Source organism: Sapajus apella, unplaced genomic scaffold, assembly GCF_009761245.1.
Source record: "Sapajus apella isolate SASKATOON/1434 unplaced genomic scaffold, GSC_monkey_1.0 scaffold38, whole genome shotgun sequence".
NCBI classification, from domain to species: domain Eukaryota; kingdom Metazoa; phylum Chordata; class Mammalia; order Primates; family Cebidae; genus Sapajus; species Sapajus apella.
Genome location: NW_022436978.1, coordinates 6,451,060 through 6,473,917, shown reverse-complemented (window position 1 = coordinate 6,473,917; position 22,858 = coordinate 6,451,060). Strand labels below are relative to the sequence as shown.

The window sequence follows — 22,858 nt, the reverse complement described above, 5'->3', positions numbered from 1 at the left end:
GTGTATACTAACTTAAAGGGAAAAATGTAAACAAAATGAAAGTCATGTGGAAAACGGGATCTTGTTTTAATCTTCAACTTAAAGTTACCCTTAACAATCCATTTATACCATTATGTCAAATTTTAGTCATCCTTGCAGAATTTTAGACAAATGAAAACAGACAAGGTAACACCAGAGTTAAGCACAGAAAGTGATATTGATTCAAAAGTTGAAAGTAAGCCGGGCGCAGTGGCTCACGCCTGTAATCCCAGCACTTTGGAAGGCCAAGGTGGGTGGATCACAAGGTCAGTTCAAGACCAGCCTGGCCAAGATGGTGAAACCCCATCTCTACTAAAAATACAAAAATTACCTGGGCACGGTGGCAGGAGCCTGTAATCCCAGCTACGTGGGAAGCTAAGGCAGGAGAATCACTTGAACCAGGGCGGCAGAGGTTGCAGTGAGCCCGAGATCAAACCACTGCACTCCAGCCTGCATGACAAAGTGAAACTTCATCTCAAAATAAACAAACCCCCTCCCACAAAAAAAATAAAAACAAAAAAGTTGAAAGTAAAATCCACCTTGGCTAGAACTGAACATTCAGCTCCATCTCTCTAGAAGAAAATCTAACTTGAATCATAATGGTTTATATTTTGACTAGTTCATACCATGTCAATTAGCAACTTATTACTTGAAAATTCCTTTTCTCAGCTGCATTTGACTACTTAAAATCCCACTGAGCATGCTGTTTGGCATATGGCATGGCTTACTCCTCTGAAATTATCATCCAGTTTCTAAAAACCACAAAGTGAGTTTGCTTGTGATTTAAATTTCAAAAAATAGTTTGTAGAAAACACAAAAAGAATCAACTGTTTAAAGTCTTATCCTTTTCTTCACTCTACAGCAGCTACTTCTACAAAAAAAAAAAAAAGTATGTGGATGCTTTCTAAGAACTCAAAAACAAGAAAACCAAAATCAGAGGGTGCATGAATGTATGTGCACACATACGTATAGACTTAATCTCTACATTCCCCAAAACAGATTTAATCAGGCAATCCCAACATTCTAAATTCAGAAAGCAGAGATAAACAGTTTTGTTTCTAAATCAGTGGTATACTAGCTGAAATGTTTAGTAGAATACTACACTTATAGTTCAGCAGTACTCTGATTATATCCCATTTAAAAAAATCAAAATATAAGCACATTCTTCTAACAGCAAAGAATTCTCCCACTTTTTATTTATTTTGACATATTGATATTTCCATAAACTTGCAAGTGGAAGATAAGCTGTTCAATAAAAGCCTTCTTATATATATAATATACAGAAATTATTTTAGAAGTCTGTTTATATAACAGATTATTTTGGTACTAACAAAAATTGTATACAATCCATGAATTGTATGGCTAGAAATGAAACCATCACTAAAACAAGAAACACAGGCTTTCCTGAACTTCATTTCAGAAAAAAATTCCAAGTAATTCTTACTGGGTTAGAAGAATAAAGTACATTTGTCATAGCATACATTATCTTATTCCCTTAAAGCAGGGACTAAAGTTTTTAAATTAAATAATGTCCAGGCTTACTTCTGTCTGTACATTCAGGAATAATCATATCACTGGTTACATATAATTCTCTCCTCATGCAAAAAAAAAAAAAAAAACACCCTCAAAAAACAAAAACACCCCTCAGTTAGTTGTTTTCTTAAGTCTAATTAAGCCAAACAAACAAATAGCAATTTAATTAGCAAGCTGCAAATCAGAGAGGTTAGAAATTCATCAAACTGTATTTCCTACCTACAGTACTGCTGCTAACTCAATCTATTTTCTTCATGTATTAAATAATTAATAGGCATTGATGGTCAAAATAAGAATTTCAATATTGCAGCAAATGACAGAAGAGTGAGAGAAAGGGTTCCTAATGTCTTGACAACCTTAATGATCCTTTAAAAGGTAAAGGATTGTGTGTGTACGCGTGGAAAGGAGTAGGAAATAAAAGCAGGAGGTTAAGACAGGTATATAAAGGGAATGCTAAGACAGCTACTAGAATATTTATTTTTTAAAAAAACTGCTCTGAAGTCTGCCCAGTGTACCAAAAACATTATAAAACAAAAAACAGAGCAGACATTACTGCAAGTTTAACCTGATAATTTATTCGTGGGGGAAAAAAGCTAGTTTCAATGAGAAAAAGTTCAGTCCTTTCCCTGTAAATACGAAGAAGTGCAACAGAAATTTTAAAGGTAGCAGGTCAGAAAATGCAACAGTAACTCTTATAATCCTTTTCAATTAAACAGACAAATCAAGTTGAAGACAAGTTTTAAAATACTATTCAGCCTGAATATTTATCAGTCTATATATCCTGTTGTTCAACTGGCTTTTGATTAAAAAAAAAAACAAAAAAAAAACCAACAAATCAACAAACTTTATAAGAGCTACCACCACATTAAGAATGATGAAAATAAATTAGTTCCCCCCCCAAAGATATTGTTTAACCTCTAAAGCATAAAAAGCTATATAATATCTTTTACAAATTAACCAGTGTTTTTACAAAAGTAATGCAGTTTTGGACTGATGATATTATACTGTATTTGTGGTAAAGTACTAGGCACAAGAATATATATATCAATTAGGCATTTTCAGTCTAATCAGTCTCTAGGGTTATCATTTAATTCTTGGCAATATATAATAACTGGTATGCATTTTGGTACTTAAGGTCATGACTTGTGGAGAACAAGAAGCAATGTATTATAGTCACAGGGTTTATATTTAACAAACAATTGCAGTGTTGCATGATCTCTTCTATGAACTTTGTGATTTGTTTTGCTGTTGGTCACTTGCAGTAGACCCTGAAAAGATAAAAGAAAAGTCAACATAATTTGTTATATATTGTCAACCCTGGCTGAAGTTCTCTTCTACTAGCATGGATGATAAGCAAATATAAAAATTTAAAACAAATAAGGTATATTTCATGTAGGCTGATTTAGACTGAAATGGAAGAATCTGTATACTCCCTTAAATATTCTAAAGAACAGAAGTGTCTACTTGCTGATAAAACAAACAGGTTTCAGGTTGAGCATGTCTGTCTGTAAGTCACAAGTGGAAAGGTAATTGTTTATGACAACTCAAATATCCAGAGCTATAAAAAGATTTACATTTATTACCTCAAAGCTATAAAATATTACCTCAGAGTCCTCCATGTCATTTTTCTCCAATGAAATGTGTGAATGGGGGGAAAAAAGGGCCAAGGGAAGAGGCTGCCATTGCCCAAAAACAAATGGGTTCTACAGAACTTGGGGACTTTAAAATCTGTTAAAATGTTAAGGGCCCAAAAAGGGTAGGGGATAAATAAGGTACTAATTTCCCTAGTCTTATCCTATTCTTGTGGGTTTTATAATGCTAAGCAGGATATACTCCTTTGAAAGGTGTACTTCATCTCCAGTGAAGAAAAATCAGACACTGAGCGAATATAAAATTTTAATTCTCTATTAAACTTAAACAAAGAAATATATTTATGTACTAAATGTGTGAAATGTAATACCTTATAAGCAGAGATGGTCAAAATGCCAGTTATTAAAAAAAAAAAAAAAAAAAAAAGAAGAAAAAAAACAACCACCACCACAAAAACCTTTAAACTGGCACAGTGATAGCAGTACTGGTGCAAATTTCCAGCAGGAAATGAAATGTATTCCTAGTTCCTAAGAGCTGATATTGAAAATCTGAGGAAAAGTTGCGGAAAAGCTATAATCAAAGAAACATTTAGTTGAATACATCTAAAGAAATCATCAACATACAGCTAAAATGGGAAACACAGACCTCAGGGCAATTAGGAGCTAGGTAATTTACAAATGGTGAACAGGCTGGGCAGGGTGGCTCACAGCTGTAATATCAGCACTTTGGGAGGCTGAGGCAGGAGAAATGCTTGAGGCCAGGAGTTCCAGACCAGCGTGGCCAACACAGTGACACTCTGCCTCTTTAACAAATAAAAAATGAAAATAAAAGTAGATAACAGATTTTAAATAAAGAAGAGAAACATGTAACCGCTACTACTTAAGATGAAGTTTGCTCAAGTTAAACATAAGTTCAAAAGACAATAGAATATATAATGGAAATGAAAGGCTATATGAAATAGACTAAAAGGCTAAAACATATTATAGAATAACAAAGTATTGTAATCCTGACACTATGAGACAGTGATTCATCAAGCTGTATCATAGAATTATTCATATTTCATACTATGCTTACCAAAATGGTAACAATTATATACTTTCCTAACATTTAACCATTCTAGGCACCACAAATAAAACAAGTTACACCTCCATTAAAAAGCATGAAGTTTTAAGTACAAGAAGTAGGTAGTTGGCATTTAAAAAAAAAAATCTTCATTAGTGGTGCAGAAGATTCACCTTCATTAGATACCAGAATAACAGTTCCTAAAAAATAAAACCTATTTCCTATGACAGATCAGGAGTTGCTAGGCTGCGGGGACTGGGTGTCCAAGACTTTAAAACAAAACAAAATAAAAACAGCCAAATAACTTGTCAATCCAACAGTCAAAAGCAACAGCACTGGAAAGCTATGACATACTTTGTAACTAAAGGGATGTAAAAACAAATCTTCCATACTAAAAACGTGTTTCCTTTAAAACTTTTTAAACTTTAGATCTTATGACAAATGCAACATGACCTGAAACATTCAAAACAAAATATAGCTTAATATGAAGACAAACATCCTTGCCTAAAGGCAAGTAAACCATAAAAAAAGCCATATAACAAAACATAAGGTCTAAAATCAAATCAACTCTGGGTATAACAACTTTATTATTCTGAAATTGGCCGCGGTGGTTAACATTTTAGAAACATTTGGTATTACAAAGTGAACCTCAGCAAAATTTTTTTTTTTTTTTTTTTTACAAGTTTAAAGCAAAATGAAGTATATTATCCCAGGAACAGCATTACAAAAGTCTCAGTGACATTTTGAAACATCTAACCTTGATTTGATTCTTCCGTATTCATGCTTTCTCCATCTGCAGTCTCTAACATTTCTTCATCTTCATCATCATCATGTAGGTCTTTTGAAATTAATTGTCTAGCTAGTTTGATATTAAGTCCTTCATTGTAGTGAAGCTTCCTTTTCATTTCAAATTGTCGCTTTTTTTCTATAAGATGCAAAATGTAAGCTTAGGAAGTTTTATGTCAAGGATTGGCCCACGCCCATTTTATAAATAACATTTTATTAAAACAGTCATGCTCATTTGTTTTTGTCATGCTTAAGGCTGCTTTTGTGTTCAACGGCAGAGTTAAGTAGTTTGTAATAGAGACCACTGGGCCTGTAGAATTTAAAATATTTATTATTTGGCATTCATCTCAAGGTCATCTCGATGGAAGAACAGAAATATATCCAGCCATTAGAAATTATATTTGTGAAAAAAGTTTAAAGATATGGGAGAATTGTCCAGAAAGAGTTGAATGGTGAAAAAATAGCGAGTTACAACACCATATACTATATTTATTATGTACAATGCCTGTCACATACAGACACACAGAGAAAAATAAGACTCAGCAATTAACAGTGGTTAATTCTGAGTCAAGGAACGATGAAGTAGTTTTAATTTGTTATTTTCTATTTTTATAATTAAGAAAAAATCCTTTAAAACAATTCTTATCTGTTAAGAAACTGCCAGGATTTAAGACACTGCTGGCTAAAAACATAACCTCATTTTCAGAGTAATTTTAAGAAAAACTTATTATAACGGAATGGTGAAGTGACTCCAAATTATTCTTTCATTTTAGTCTTTACCATAGAAACATAAGGCTGGCAGCAACTCAACAAAACTGATCACATTTTATTAATAGTTGCTCCTTAAAGAGCAACTACTTATGAATAAATAATTTTAAGGTTTTTAACTTTCTTAGACTAGAAAATTAAAAAAAAAACAAAAACAAAAACCAGAAAGGGGGGATCCATATAAAATTGCCAGCTATTTAATCAATGAACAGCATTAAAATCATTCACCATTGTTTTATATATATTTTTTTCTTTTCTTTTTTTTTTTTTTTGAGATGGAGTTTCACTCTTGTTGCCCAGACTGGGGTGCAATGTCACAATCTTGGCTCACTGCAAACTTAGCCTCCTGGGTTCAAGCGATTCTCCTGCCTCAGCCTCCCAAGTAGCTGGGATTATAGGCGTGTGCCACCACTCCCAGCTAATTTTTGTATTTTTAGTAGAGATGGGGTTTCACCATGTTGGCCAGGCTGGTCTTGAACTCCTGACCTCAGCTGAACAGCCCACCGAGGCCTCCAAAAGTGCTGGGATTACAGGCGTAAGCAACTGTGCCTGGCTTCACTGTTGTTTAATTAAAAATTTCATTAAAACATTTCAATGACAAAAAAGCACAGAGGTTGGATGCCGGGGCTCATGACTGTAATCTCAGGAGTTCAAGACCAGCCTGGGCAACGTGGCAAGACCTTAGCTCTTCAAAAAATTTTAAAAATTAGCTGGGCATGGTGGTACACAACTGTGGTCCCAGTTATTGGGAAGGCTGAGATGGGAGGATTGGCTAAGCTTAGAAGACTGAGGCTGCAGTGAGCCACGACTATGCCACTGCACTCCAGCCTGGGTTGACACAGCGAGATCCTATCTCGAAAACGTATTTATTTATTTTTTTAAAAGCAGAGATATCCCTCAATAAAGCTACTTAAAGGACTTTCTTCTTTTATTTTAATTTTAATTTTTAGAGATGAGATCTCACTGTTGACCAGGCTTACTTCCAACTTCTGGGCTCAAGCAATCCTCCTGCCTCAGCCTCCCAAGTAGCTGGAACTACAGGTGTGTGCCACCACATCTGGCCTCCAAAGTACTTTCTTTTTTGTTTTTTAGTAGAGATGGGGTTTCACCATGTTTGGTAATTTGAAAGGTCTTGAACTCCTGACCTCAAGTCAGGAGTTGGCCTGCCTTGGTCTCCCAAAGTGCTGGGGTTACAGATGTGAGCCACTGCACCTGGCCAGTACTTTCTTAATGTCCTCTAATTCCATAAAAGTTTTAAACAACATCTATACTTATATTTTTAAAACTTATATTTAAAAAAAAAAGTTTGTGTCACTACTCACTGATCATTTTACATCCTCTACTTGGGTTGAGAGAGAGACAGTTCTGAAACTAACACCCATTTCATTAATCTATAAACACGTCTTTCAAATTACCAAAATCTTGCCAGGCATCTCTCTTTTCTACTTATAAATAACTTTTGTGATTTGTTTTGCTCTTGATGGATGACATTTTATAGAGAGAAGTAAAACTGGGGGGGCGGGGAGGGAGGGGGAGAGAGACCAACAAAAAGACCAAATTCTCCTAACTAAAAAAATGTCTTTAGTCTAGTCAAGTGAAGTAGGGGGAGTGGAAAAGGAACAAGAAATCTGTAACTAGCTGTGATCAATTAGTTGTAAATAGTGTCATACTTGAACCAGCCATCATGATCATGACTCATTTTCAGTGATACAGTTCAAGTATTCAGATAATGTAAAAGCAATATTAAAAAATAAAAATAAGGCTGGGTGCAGTTGCTCACCCCTGTAATCCCAGCACTTTGGGAGGCCAAGGTGGGTGGATCAGGATCCTGAGGTCAGGAGTTCGAGACCAGCCTGGCCAACATGGTGAAACCCTGTCTTTACTAAAAATATAAAACATTAGCTGGGCATGGTGGCAGGTGCCTGTAATCCCAACTACTTTGGAGGCTTGAGGCAGCAGAATCGCTTGAACTTGGGAGGCGGAGGTTGCAATGAGCTGAGATCGCATCACTGTTTCTTGGGAAACGAGAGCAAAACTCTGTCTCAAAACAACAACAACAACAACAACAACAACAAAAAAAAACAGATTCTAATTGCCTTGACTACCACAGGTAAATTTACAAAGAAGATAACACTTTTCCTCATTAAAAAATAATACAGGTTCATAGCAGAAACTTAAAAAAAAAAACCACTCAATTTCCTCATTTGGAAATCACAATCCCAATATTTTAACGTAAAATGGGTGTGTAATACCTGTTGAATTAAATAAATTTTAATTTTTTTTTTTTCTTTAAAGATGGGGTTTCACCATATTGGTCAGGCTGGTCTTGAACTCCTGACCTCAGGTGATCCGCCCACCTCAGCCTCCCAAAGTGCTGGGATTACAGGCGTGAGCCACCACGCCCAGTGAATTAAATAAATTTTAGATTTTGAAAACCACATTAACTCTAGACTTTTTCTAAAAAATGTATTTCCTAAAATTGAATCACACATTGAAGTACAGGCTGTTTTTTTCACTTAAGATGTTGTTAGGATGATTATATAGCCCATTTTGCCCAGGGCAGCAGTCTTGGTTTGTGTCTATTGTTTGATAGAACAACAATTATAATTACACAGTTTAAACAGTAAAGTCTATGAACATCCAGGAAACATTCTGCCATGTACACAACTATTTATATCATTTTTTTTTTTTTAAAGATGGGGTTTCACCATGTTGGTCAGGCTGGTCTTGAACTCCCGACCTCAGGTGATCTGCCCGCCTTGGCCTCCAAAGTGCTTGAATTACAGGCATGAGCCACCACATCCGGCCTGTTTATATCATTTTTAAATGGTTACAAGGAATTGAGTTATAACTGAATTCCCTGTTCTTGGTTTAAAATTTCTGATTTCCCTCCTTTATGTTTTCATTATTTCTTTGTGGTTTGTTTTTATTTTCTGAAGGCACACCAGCAACTTTCAATGTTTTTAGGACATATATAATATATCGTGCATTTGTTCTATTATTTTCTCAGTATGAGCCGGTGTTTTTCGAACCATGTATCGTGATTCTTTCTTTTTTTTTTTTTTGAGACCAAGTCTCACTCTGTCACCCAGGCTGGAGTACAGTGGCGTGATGCCGGCTGACTGCAACTACCACCTCCCAGGTTCAAACAATTCTTGTGCCCCAGCCTCCTGAGTAGCTGGGATTACAGGCGTGCACCACCACACCTGGTTAATTTCTGGTTTTGCCATCTCTATTAAATGGTTCAAACTCCTGGCCCCAAGAGACCCCAAGCGATCCTCCAACATCAGCCTCCGAAAGTGCTGGGATTACAGGCGTCAGCCACCACACCCAACCATCCAACCAACACGATTCTTTATTAAGTTACAACTAACATTATACTATGTATTATAACGCAGTACTATGTATTATTCATGGGGATAAAGGTTAAGGTAGACTATTTATATGAACATAAGTGAATTACTTTTTATACCTACTTTTACTTTTTATGGGGGAATATCTTGATTAAGTTGCTAAAAGTTAATATTTAGTGAGTGCTCACAATATACCAAGATCAGTGCTAAGTGCTTTAAATGCTTTAACTCATTTAATAGCCACCAAAATATTTTTACAGCTCTCAATTTAGAAATCATAAAACTGAGTCTCAGAGAAAGTAAGCAAATTAGCCAAGTGGCATACCTGAAGCACAAACTTAGGTTTGCCTGTCTCCATAGACAATAATCTTAATTGCTATGCTGTGAGTTACAATTTTTCTCCCTAAGCTGTCCAATGTCAATAGACAACAAATTTCCAGCCATGTAATATCTATATAATTCAATAACAACCCCACCAATGGAAATTAATGAAATTATAATTAGTCAAATGGCTCCCTCTGCTGGTTGACTCATGGAATTACAACTTGAGAAACATCCCTCAGTTAAAACTGACAGTATATATTAATGAAAAATTCCTTATTCTCAATAGATCATGTTTTTAGAGAGTAACAAGGAAACAAACTGCAGAAACTATTTCTATTTGGAATACTTTTCAAGGATCTTTTGGAATATATTTTGGAAAAATCAACTGGAAGTCTCTGAAAGTTGAAGAGATACAATACAACTTGAGAATATGCTACAAGTAAAATTACTCTCCTACAAGTATTAGGCTCAGATCATCATAGTTCTGTTGAACTGGCTATATTCTGAAAATAATAGGAAAGACTAGCAAATGATACCTTAGCAGCTACATGACAAAGATCCTGGAGCCTTCATTCTAAAGTTTCTCAACTTCTTCACTGTATAGGTATAGTATAGATAGGTAGTCCCTACACTGCAAAACTTCAAGTAGGTTTCTACTGTATTTTCTTCTTCCTTTTTTGTATGTGCTTTTCTTATATCTTTCCCCTCTATCCATAGGCTTGGATTTTCCTTTAAAAATAGTTGCAAATAAGCTATACACAATTTTTAAATTCCTAAAAAGATTATACATGCTGGGTGTGGTGGCTCACGCCTGTAATCCCAACACTTTGGAAGCCGGAGGTGGGTGGAGAGCTCGAGGTCAGGAGTTCGAGACCAGCCTGGCCAACATGGTGAAACCCCATCTCCACTAAAACTACAAAAAAATTAGCTGGGCACGGTAGCAGGAACCTGTAATCCCAGCTACTTGGGAGGCTAAGGCAGGAGAATCACTTGAACCCAGGAGGCGGAGGCTGCAGTGACCCAAGATGGCGCCACTGCATTCTAGCCTGGGCAACACAGCAAGACTCCATCTAAAAAAAAAAAAAAAAAAAAAGTTACATTTTACATTCACATGAATCAAAAAGTATTAAAATGCAACAAGATAAGATACATTCCTTCTCTCCCAGCCTCCATAAATAAGCACCTTTACTTGTGAAAACAGAAAACATGAGCAGGCAGCAATGCCTTAAATGTGTATGTGCTGAATGGCCTAAAAGACCCTCTTCCATCCCTGTTAAGGGGAGGGCTGTCTCCATCTCCTTTCCTAGGACACTACTGCTCCTTTTCATTGATAAGATCTAATAAAGACCTTTACACTGCCTCTGATCATCTTGGTTCATTTGGTATGCTGCACCACTGTCTAACAGAAAAAGTATAAGCAATTGGGCAATTAGCTCTTTCAGCTATGTACTTTAAGACCATCCAAACACTCAATGACTTAAAAAGCACTGATTTAAGAAGTATTTACTATCTACTCTGCACTAAAAAGTACAAAGAAAATAATACCTATAATTACTTTAAACATGGTAATACTTCCCCATATTCTCGAAATCAGGGGTAAAAAACTACTATACAACAAAACACAAAATAGTATCTGAATTATAAAGACTGCTTTCATTTTCCTCCCCTCTGTGTCCCCAAAATGAAAACCATTTGCCAATCTTCCAAATAACAGATTTATCTTAGCAAAAACTATTAGCATCATGCTGAAAGCAGTAAAGGAAATCAACTACCTCGTTCTTCAGGTGAGAGGTCACTATCCTCGTCTCCACTGCTTTCTTGTTCCTGAATCCGATACTTAGGCTCCAAGCCTTCAGCAGCAGCTAATCTATGTAACAATCATGTACAAATAAATTAAGTGATATGCTGATATTATTGAAGAGTCTTATTTAACTGTTAACTCTTACAAAAACACCTAAAGATCATTTATGTGCTAGCTATAACCTGATGAGGAAAATCAAAAGCAAGAGAGCAGCAATGGGCTGGGCATGGTAGTGCACACCTGTAGTCCTAGATACTCAGAAGGCCGAGGTGGGAGGACTGGTTAAGCCCAGTAGTTTGAAGTTGTAATTGTGCCTCTGCACTCCAATCTGAGTGACAGAACAAGACTGTCTCAACAACAAAAAAAGTAGAAATGGGCATAGAAACCAGTAAGCAACAATAACAGTGGAATGGGTGCTAGAGGTCAATAAGTAGCAAAGGAAGAGAGCTTTTATGAATTAACTTATTTTTGCCTTTCTCACTGCTACCTCTAAAAACAGGAGGCAGGGGCCAGGCTCGGTCGTTCACGCCTGTAATCCCAGAACTTTGGGAAGCTGAGGCCAGCAGACCTCTTGAGGTCAGGAGTTCGAGATCAGCCTGGCCAATATGGCAAAACCTCGTCTCTACTAAAAATACAAAAATTAGCCAGGCGTGGTGGCATGCGCCTGTAATCCCAGCTACTACTGGGGAGGCTGAGGCATGAGAATTGCTTGAACCTGGGAGGTAAAGGTTGCAGTGAGTCAAGATCATAGCACTGAACTCCAGCCTCAATGACCAAGTGAGACTCTGTCTCAAAAAAACAAAGAAAAATATCCACAGGGAATCCTGTGTTCATGTACTCTGGTCTTCTTGCCACCTACATACCTTTATTTTAATTAAGAGACAAGAGTATAAAAAAGTTGGTGACTCAGAGGGTGAAAAAAGGGGAAAAAGGGGAAAAGAAGTTGGCATAAAACATTTTGATAAACAGCCTTTTATTTACACTTACATAGGGAAAGCAATGTAAAATGCTTCTAACTCTGCACAATTAAAAACCGCGTAAGTGAAATGTGTTACAGTCATTAGTACTTACTTCTTGGCTAAGACATCTGGTGCCATGGCTTCAGTGGTCTCTGTATCACTACACGCATCTTCATCATCACCCATCATACTAGTATGACAAGCACATTGTAATTAATACCTGAAACATAAATTTTCAGCCACAAAAACAAGGTAGAAAAACAATTCTACCAACCTACTTAACATATCAGTATATTTATAGCTGTTGTTAAATCTTTGAGGTTTAACTTTAAATCATTCCTATTGAATACAAATACTTAAAAGTACAGCACCCAATCATGAAAAGACTCCAAATGATTAAGAGAAAAGCATACAGTCTGCCTGACATATCCACGGAATCCACATTAATGAATTCAACCAACTATGGATTGAAAATAGCAGGAGAGGGCCGGGCGTGGTGGCTCACGCCTATAATCCCAGCACTTTGGGAGGCTGAGGTGGGTGGATCGCGAGGTCAAGAGATCGAGACCATCCTGGTCAACATGGTAAAACCCTGTCTCTACTAAAAATACAAAAAATTAGCTGGGCATGGTAGCACATGCCTATAGTCCCAGCTACTCGGGAGGCTGAGGCAGGAGAATTGCTTGAACCCAGGAGGCGGAGGTTGCGGTGAGCCGAGATCGGGCCATTGCACTCCAGCCTGGGTAACAAGAGCGAAACTGTCTCAAAAAAAAAAAAAAAAAAAAAAAAAGGAAAGAAAATAGCCGAAGAAAAGAAAAATTTCATCTGTACTAAACATGTAGACTTTTTTCTTATCATTATTCCCTAAACAATACAGTGTGTAACACCTGTTTGCATAATATTTACATTTTATTAGGTAATATAAGTAACACAGAGATGATTTAAAGTATACAGGAGGATATGCATAGATGATATACATCTACAATGCCATTTTATATCAGAGACACTTGAGTATCGGAGGATTTTGGTATCTGAGGGAGGTTTTGAAACCTCCATGGATAATGAGGAACAACTGTACTGAAAACACAAATGACCTGGGGTGGCGGGGAATTCAAAGTTCCAATTATTCCATCCAGTGGGAGGGAACAAGTAATGCAAAGTAAATTCTGTCTGGTTTTAGAACATGCATTTCTACATCTATCTTAAGATACAGACAGATGATCTATGCAGATACGAGACTGGGTAAAATAACAAAATTAGATCCTAAAGGCCTAATTCAGAAGTTTAAAAGCTATTTAGCTTTCTCACTCTACCCTCTAATGAAACATTTGCTCCCCACTTCAGTGCAAAAATGGGCATCCTTAAGTCTTAGCCACTGGAAAGTATATAAAGCAGAACTCAGCTACTTATAAAATACTGCCAGTTTATACATTTCCTGATTAATTAAGGTGATAAATTAAGTCCTACAGTTTAGATGATGTTCTTTTTTCTAAGGGAAGTTGACATAAACTGATCTATGTTATTGAGCTTAATTAAGCAGAGAAGGGTAAAATAAACATTTTGTTAATTTATAGAACTGTTCTACAGAAAAATTCTAGTTATAAAATTTACTGCTGAATTATGTTTATATATGTACCTGTATCTAAAACAATAATTTCTTATATACTAACTGTGAGATTCTTAGGTAATAAGACGTGTTTCTATAAAAAGCATCTTCAGTTAAATATAACTTTTTTTTTCTTTGAGATAGGGTCTTACTCTGTCACCCAGCAGTGCAGTGGCACCATCACGGCTAACTACAGTCTCAATTTCTCGGGCTCAAGTGATACTCCCACCTAAGCCTCTGGTGTAGCTGGGAATACAGCATGTGTTACCATTCCTGGCTTAACTCTTTTTATTTTTCGTAAAGATGGGGACTCTTTATGATGCCCAGACTTGTCTCCAATTCCTGAGCTCAAGCAATCTTCCCGCCTCAGCCTCCTAACGTGCTGGGATTACAAGTATGAACCACCATGCCTGGCCAAATAAAACTCTCCAAAAGAAAAAAAAAAAAAAAAAAAAAAGCCATGGAAGGAAATGATAAAACCAAGCACTGAGCTGATAAAAGCAGAGCACATGTATCTCTGCATACACATAGCCTCAATTACTTAGGGACCAAATAACTTTTCTGGTTATTCGAATGGCAAATATCTACCATTCAAATTATATTTATAAAAGTCAAAAAATAATGACTATAGCTATTTTGAAAATCTTTTTTTTCTGGCCAGGCACGGTGGCTCATGCCTGTAATCCCGGCACTTTGGGAGGCCCAGGCGGGCAACAAGGTCAGGAGTTTGAGACCAGCCTGACCAACATGGTGAAATCCCGTCTCTACTAAAAACACAAAAATTAGCGGGGGGGGTGGTGGTGGGCACCTGTAATCCCAGCTACTCAGAGGCTGAGGCAGGAGAACCCCTGGGGCGGAGATCGCGCCACTGCACTCCAGCCTGGGCAACAGAGGAAGACTCCGTTTCAAAAAAAAAAAAAGAAAAAGAAAAATCTTTTTTTTTTTTCCTGTTTATTTAGAGGCAAGTCTCCGTCTGTCAACCAGGCTGGAATGCTATGATCATGGCTAACTGCAGCTTCAACCTCCTGGGCTCAAACAACCTCCTGCCTCAGGCTCCTGGGGAGCTGGGACTACAAGCACACACCACCACCTCTGGATAATTTTTTTTTTTTTTCCTGAGACAGAGTTTCACTCTGGTTGCCCAGGCTGGAGTGCAATGGTGCAATCTCGGCTCACTGCAACCTCCACCTACCAGGTTCAAGCAATTCTCCTGCATCAGCCTCCCAAGCAGCTGGGATTACAGGCTCCCACCACCATGCCTGGATATGTTTTGGTATTTTCAGTAGAGATGGGGTTTCACCATGTTGGCCAGGCTGGTCTTGAACTCCTGACCTCAGCTAAACAGCCCAACTCAGCATCTCTAAGTGCTGGGATTACTGGCGTGAGCCACTGCGCCTGGCCAGTTTTGTTTTTGTTTTTAAATTTTTTGTAGAGATGGGAGTCCCACTCTGTTGTCCAGGCTGGTCTTGAAGTCCTAGGCAAGAGTTCTTAGGGGATGGGCATGGTGGCTCTTGCCTGTAATCCCAGCAAATTGGAAGGCTGAGGTGGGTGGTTCACTTGGGGTCAGGAGTTCCAGACCAGCTTGGCTATCACAGCAAAACCGTCTCTACTAAAAATATAAAATTTAGCCAGGTGAGGTAGTGGGTGCCTATAATCCCAGCTACTCAGGAGGCTGAGGCACAAGAATCTCTTTAGCCTGGGAGGTGGAGATTGCAGTGAGCCAAGATCATGCTACTGCACTACAGCCTGGGAGACACAATGAGACTCTGTCCCAAAAAAAAAAAAAAAAAAAAGCTCTATGGGAGGCTAAGTGATCCTCCTGATTCAGGCTCCCAAAGTGCTGAGATTACAGATATTAAGCCACTATACCTGGCCTCAACTATTTTTTTTTTTTTCGGGAGGGGACTGAGCCTGACGAGGCTGCAGAGCTGCGAGGCCCCGCCGCCCCCCAACTATTTTTTTAAATCATGCCTGATCTTAATTCTTTTAGGATAGTTATCCCCAACTAACACAAGTGAGCAAGGGATGGCCATTACATTTATTAAAAAGAAAGAACGCTCTGATTTTGGATGCTAGTACAATAAAGGTTTTAAGATACGTTTTAGAAGTTGGACATGGTGGTGTGTGCCCATAGTCTCAGCTACTTGGGAGGCAGAGGATGGAGGATCATGTGAGCCAGGAGTTCCAGGCTGTAGTGTGCTATGATGGTGCCGGTCAATAGCCACTGCACTGGGCAACATAGTGAGGTCCTGTATCTTTTTTTTTTTTTTTTTTTTTAAAGATATGTCTTAAAGTATATACCTGCAATTTAGGAGAAAAATAAGAATATAAACTTGTTTTTAACATGTGTATTCATTTTAACTAATTGTAATTTTATTGTTTTTCCTCCCCTCGATTTATTTATTTATTTTTATTTCAATAGGTTTTTGGGGAACAAGTGATGTCTGGTTACATGGATAAGCTCTTTAGTGGTGATTTCTGAGGTTTTGGTGCACCCACCACCAGAGCACTGTACACTATACCCAATGTGTAGTCTTTTATCCCTCTCTACCCTCCCACCCCCATCCCCAAACTCCACTGTATCATTCTTATGCCTTTGTGTCCTCATAGCTTAGCTCCCGCTAACAAGTGAAAAAATATGTCTGGTTTTCCATTCCTGGGTTACTTCACTTAGAATAATGGTCTCCAACTCCAACCAGGTTGTTGTGAATGCCATTATTTTGTTCATTTTTATATACATTCCATGGTATATACAAATATACCACAAAAAATGTGTATTTCTTCACTCAAATATCATTAGTATTGAGTTTTAGCATCTGTATCTATTTCATTATTTTTTTTACCCTCGTCACAATCTTTAATATCTTCATGTTTGTTTTTACTCTTTATTTTTGTTAGTAATTATCTTCTAAAGTTTTCACCCACTGATTTAAAATATAGTTCTTAACTCTTTATTCTTTCATTACAGAACAAATGGAAACTGCAGTTAACTCTATTTTAACAGTAACTTCTGGATTTATGCTATCTTATTTCAATAACAAAATATTTTAATCCTGGAAATCTTTTATTTTTTCAATGCAAGTTAGGTAAGGAATAACTTATTTAATTTTATTTTATTTTTGGTAGAGAGAGAGTTTCGCTATGTTACTTAGGCTGGTCTTGATTTCCTGGCCTGGAGCAATTCTCCTACCTCTGCCTCTGTAACCTCAAAGTGCTGGGATTACAGGCATGCGCCACCATGCCCAGCCAAGGTATTTTCTTTTATTTTTTCTTTTTGAGGCGGAGTTTTGTTCTTGTTGCCCAGGCTGGAGTAAAATGGTGCAATCTTGGCTCACTGCAACCTCCACCTCCTGGGTTCAAGACATTCTCCTGCCTCAGTCTCCTGAGTAGCTGGGATTACAGGTGCTGCCACCATGTCCGGCTAATTTTTTTTTTTTTTTTTTTAGTAGAGACTCGGTTTCACCATGTTGGCCAGGCTGGTCTTGAACTCCTGACCTCAGATGATCTGCCTGCCTTGGCCTCCCAAAGTGCTGGGATTAGAGGCATGAGCCACAGCACCCAGCCTAAGGTATTACCTTAATTAGATATCTATACTAATTTAGAATCTTCATCTTCTCATAATGCTTACTGCGTTGTTTTTGTCTTCATACTGGTTACTGCTGCATAATGTAATTTCACAATTCATTTAGAAAATTCTGAGATTTGAAATTGCCAAAAATTACACATAAATATCTGAACAACAATATTACATTAAGTTAAAAAATAAAGACATAAACACCTATCTTTCAGTGGGTTACAAAAGAGTTACCAACCATGCAGTTATGCTTCTCTGCAAAGAGACTGGGTAAACCCCAGATTTCTATTTGGGAAGCAAACAAGCCCCTATCTCATTGGCATTTCAAGGAAGTTAAACTAGTCTATGTGCACCATTAGTAACTAGCAACCACTGAGGTGCAACAAATAAACATTTACTACTATAATTATAATGTATGAAATGGGTTACACAATTTTAAAGTTACACATCACTTATACTATTACTAAAAAAATTGCAGTTAGGTTATTGAATTGACTAGTGCTCCAGTAACAAATCTAGAATAAAACAAATTCAAATAGGCCGTTATACAGAAGCTCATATTAAATGCAAAATGGAATAAGTCACAAGAGAAATGATGCCTATGCAACATTACCTATGGTAAGGTGTGCTTGGTTCATCTATTTTCATTAAACCATAGTCTTTGTCTGCTGGATGATATGTCGCCAAGATGTTCATTTCATCCCACTTCTGGGATTTTTTGCTAAAATTAAAAAGAAAAAACATTTTTCCCAATGTGGAAAAAAGAAAACTTGACATCAAAATTCACAAATGTCCAAATTTCACATTTCAACTTCTATTTGATGGCTAACCTCTATTTTCCCATGTAATTTCTTGGAATAGAAGCTGACTCAGGGTAAAAACCATTAAGAAACTACAATAAAATGTCAGTAAATGCAGAACAATTAGTGACCACATATTTGAAACATGGTATTTAGTATCTATATCAGGCATTCAAAACACTACTATATTTGGCCTATAGAATTAATAATGCAAATCAAAATCCATACATTCCCTGATGTCAACAGGCATTTTTCATCTATATACCAGTAACCGGTAAAAAACACAACAGGAATATTTCCTTGATATAATTTGTTTCTGGGATATCTGTTATTTAAAACATAAAGATTCAAAGCATAAAACTACAGAGAAAACTTCATCAAACTCAGATAACACTAAATCATTAGATTGCAAATAAATTACAACTCTGTTTATTTCTAATCTAGAAAAATAAAGGTTTGCTCAGAAATAGTGTACTCAGATTTACTTGCAAAGCAATAGAAGTTCTCTATAAGTATTTTATTTATTAATTATTATTTTGAGACAGAGTCTCACTCTATTATTATTATTTTTTAGACAGAGTTTCACTGTGTTGCCCAGGCTGGAGTGCAGTGGCATGATCTTGGCTCACTGCAACCTCCACTTCCTGGGTTCAAGTAATTCTTCTGCCTCAGCTCCTGAGTAGCTGGGATTACAGGCGCATACTATCACATCTAGCTAATTTTTGTATTTTTAGTAGAGATGGGGTTTCTTCATGTTGGCAAGGCTGGTCTTGAACTCCTGACCTCGTCATCCGCCCACCTTGGTCTCCCAAAGTGCTGAGATTACAGGTGTGAGCCACCAGGCATGGCCATTATTTTTGTTTTCTGAGACAGAGTTTTGCTCTTGTCACCCAGGCTGGAGTGCAACCGCGCAATCTTGGCTCACCCGCAACCTCCAACACCTGGGTTCAAGCAATTCTCCTGCCTCAGTCTCCCCAGTAGCTGGGATTACAGGCGCTTGACACCATGCCCTGCTAATTTTGTAATTTTAGTAGAGACGGGGGTTTCACCATGTTGGTAAGGCTGGTCTCAAACTCCTGACCTTATGTGATCTGCCCGTCTCCGCCACCCAGGGTGCTGGGACTACAGGCGTGAGCTACCGTGCCTGCCCTATAAGTACTTTGGAAACAACTGTTAAATTTCATTCCATGAAGTATTTGCACAACTATTAAGGTGCTCAATAATTAAATGTTTTAATTTTAAATTCTTATATACTCATTAAAAAAGACCTCAGACCCTTCCACAAGCCAACATTATTTTGTTGCCTATACAGTTTGTTACTTAGTATATATACTTGGAAAAAACCTGCTTTAAAAAGAATCAATGTAAATGTTACACTGATTTAAATCATCCTTTCTACATTTGGTCTAAACTGGTGGTTTCACTGTAGGTATTTTCAATTTCTCAGATCCTGAAATATCCTTTAGGAATAACATACTTAACATTTCAGCATCATATTCCCTTCTCTATACTCTCAAAAAAAGTTTGATGAGTTACCTTAAAAATTACACAGGCCTACTCCGGGCAGGTGACTTCATATTCTTTTGCTTTCTACCCTAACATACCCACAGTGTTCCCATTTCAGATTAAGCATTTTTTTATTTTTTAAAATTGTGGTCATATATAAAATTCACCGTTTTAACCTTTTTGTTTTTATGTCAATCATTTCTGTATCATTCCAATTTTAGTGTATGTGCTGCTGCAGCACTAGTCATTATGAAGTGTACAATTCTATGGAGTTAAGAACATTCACATCATTGTGCAAGCATCACCACTATCCATCTCCAGAACTTTTTCATCTTCCTCAACTGAAACTGTACTCATTAAGTACTAACTCCCCACTGTCCCCAGCCCCCAGACCTGGCAACCACCATTCTACTTTCTGTCTCTTTAAATGTGACTACTCTAGATACCTCACATAAACAAAGTATTTGTTCTTTTGTAACTGGCTTATTTCACTAAGCATAATGTCTTCAAGGTTCATTCATGTTGTAGCATGTGTCAGAATTTCTCTCTTTTTTTAAATAGACTGGGTCTCAACTCTGTCACCCCAAGTTGGGGTAAAGTGGCATAATCATAGCTCACTGAAGCCTCGAACTCCTGGGCTTAAGTGATCTGGCTGCATCTGAGCTCACCTGAGCAGCTGGGGCTGTAGGCGCAAGCCACATGCCTGGCAGTAAACTGTCTTTTAAAGTTGTTTTGATTCTGGACAATGTCTCTCTCTGGTCACCTAGAGCTCTGTGAACCCTATGATTTCAACATGGAAGGTGTCAAGGTGGTTTACCTGTCCCCAAACACAACATCTCTAATTTAACTTCTAGATCAGGAGGTCACAGAGGACCTTTAAGACTCAGTACACACGGTAGTCTATTCAGTGGTACCCAAACTTTTTGGCACTAAGGAGCAGTTTTGTGGAAGACAATTTTTGCATGGCAGGGTGGTTTCAGGTTGAAACTGTTCCACCTCAGATCATCAGGCATTAGATTTTCATACGGAGTGGGCAGCCTAGATCCCTTACATGCATAGTTCACAATACGGTTTGCACTCCTATGAGAATCTAATGCCACCATTGATCTGACAGGAGGCGGAGCTCAGGCACCTGCCACATGGCCTGAGGTTTGGGGATCCCTGCTCTATGGAAACGACTGCCAACCCTCACAAAGAACATCATGAAAGTCTGGAAGGATTACACCACCGCATATGCCATTGTTGTTACAGAAAAAGCTATGAAAGCTGTCAAGCCTGAAACAATGAATTCCTGCTGGAGAAAACTGTAACCAGATGTTATGAATGACTCCACAAGATTTAAGACAGGGCCAATTAAGGAAATAATGAGATTGTGAATTATTTGGTGGGGTAAAGGGTTTCTAGATATGGATCTTGAAATTCAAGAGCTAACTGACATCACACCAGAGGAATTGACAGATGACTTGATAGAGATGAGTGTTCTGAATCAGTACCAGATGATAAGGAATAATATGCAGAAGCAGCAAAACCAGGAAACAAATTGACATTACAGTTCAACAAAGAGTTCTGACTATTTGAGAATGCTTTACTTATTTTACACAGGGACCCTTTTATGATGTGGACACTGAAACTAAACAGTAGAAGGAAGATTATTAGTACCACACAGAAACATTTTAAGAGAAATGAAAAGCACAAAAGTTATGCAGAAATTATGATGCATTTTCATAAAGCTACACCAAGTGAGGCTGCCTCTCCTTCCATTTCCTCTAACACCCCTGAGACAGTGCGACCAATCCCTCTTCTTCCTCCTCAGCCTATTCACTGTGAAGACCACCAGGATAAAGATCTTTATGATGATCCTCTTCCACTTACTGAACAGTAAATGTATTTTCCTTATGACTTTCTTGACATTTTATTTTCTCTAGCTTACTGTACTCTAAGAATACAGTAACAGCACATAATACAAAACATGTAGTTAATCAATTGTTTATGTTATCTGTAAGGTTTCCAGTCAACAGGAGGCTACTAGTAGTTAAGCTTTGGGGAGGCTGGGCACAGTGGCTCATGCCTATAAATCCCAACACTTTGGGAGGCCAAGATGGGAGTATCACTGGAGCCCAGGAGTTTGAGATCGACCTGGGCAACACAGGGAGACCATGTCTCTTAAAAAAAAAAAAAAAAGTTCGGGGATTATAGGTGTGAGACACAACCCAGCCAGTGTCTGCTTTAGTAATAATTTCTGACACTTTTAATTTATACTTAATATGATTTTCTGTATGTATTACATTATAATTAAATATTTTTAAAATAAACACATATTAATAATGTTCTTTCTGGGTACATCCTAATCTCAGAGTAAAACAAGTTATTTCCCAAACAATATTAACAATATTGAATTAAAAATGACAATTTAGGAGGTGGGCAGATCACCTGAGGTCAAGAGTTCGAGACCGGCCTAGCCAACCCCGTGAAACCTCCTTTCTGCTAAAATATAAAAATTAGCTGGGTGTGGTGGCGTGTGCCTGTAATCCCATCTACTCGGGAGGTTGAGGCTGGAGAATTGCTTGCACCCAGGAGGCAGAGGTTGCAGTGGTGAGCTGAGATCACACCACTGCTCCCCAGCCTGGGTGACAAGAGCAAAACTCCGTTTCAAAAAAAAAAAAAAAGACAATTGATCATCCTGGCTTAGGATAAAAAAAGAATGAGGGCAGACTTTTGGAGTTTGAAAAGTATCTCTACGGGGAAGAGAAGAGAACTCCACACCCTGTAAATATTTTTTGCAAGATAAGAATAGAAGAAAAAGAACTACAGAACACAAGGAGAAATTGTTTTCTTGAAATTAAAAACAAAATTGAATACAATCCCAACACCCTCAAGCATTCATAATTTTGATTTCTGCATATTCTTTTCTTTGTATAATACATATAAATATGTATAAGCTATCAAAACATTAAAAAATATATATATGTAATCCCAGCACTTTGGAAGGCCAAGGCAGGTGGATCACGAGGTCAAGAGATGGAGACCACCCTGGCTAACACGGTGAAACCACCCCTCTACTAAAAATACAAAAAAATTAGCTGGGCGCCGTGGTACGTGCCTAGGGTCTCAGCTACTGGGGAGGCTGAAGCGGAAGAATCGCTTGAACCCAGGAGGCAGAGGTTGCAGTGAGCTGATA

The 22,858-nt window shown here is 37.6% G+C and overlaps 1 protein-coding gene and 1 pseudogene across 1 annotated transcript in view; both read right to left on the bottom strand.

Moving 5' to 3' along the window:
* Window positions 1–2,035: 2,035 nt before the first annotated feature.
* The window catches only part of PPP1R2 (protein phosphatase 1 regulatory inhibitor subunit 2), a 28,488-nt gene continuing 7,665 nt past the window's right edge, over window positions 2,036–22,858 (bottom strand). The window contains exons 2-6 of the mRNA XM_032298197.1: window positions 17,988–18,095; window positions 12,307–12,384; window positions 11,207–11,301; window positions 4,961–5,128; window positions 2,036–2,819 (exon numbers count right to left, since the gene is read on the bottom strand). Of these exons, the coding sequence (XP_032154088.1) occupies window positions 2,773–2,819; window positions 4,961–5,128; window positions 11,207–11,301; window positions 12,307–12,384; window positions 17,988–18,095 (496 nt within the window). The 3' untranslated portion in view covers window positions 2,036–2,772. The remainder of the gene's footprint in view (window positions 2,820–4,960; window positions 5,129–11,206; window positions 11,302–12,306; window positions 12,385–17,987; window positions 18,096–22,858) is intronic.
* On the bottom strand, window positions 10,606–10,746 carry LOC116565086 (annotated as a pseudogene).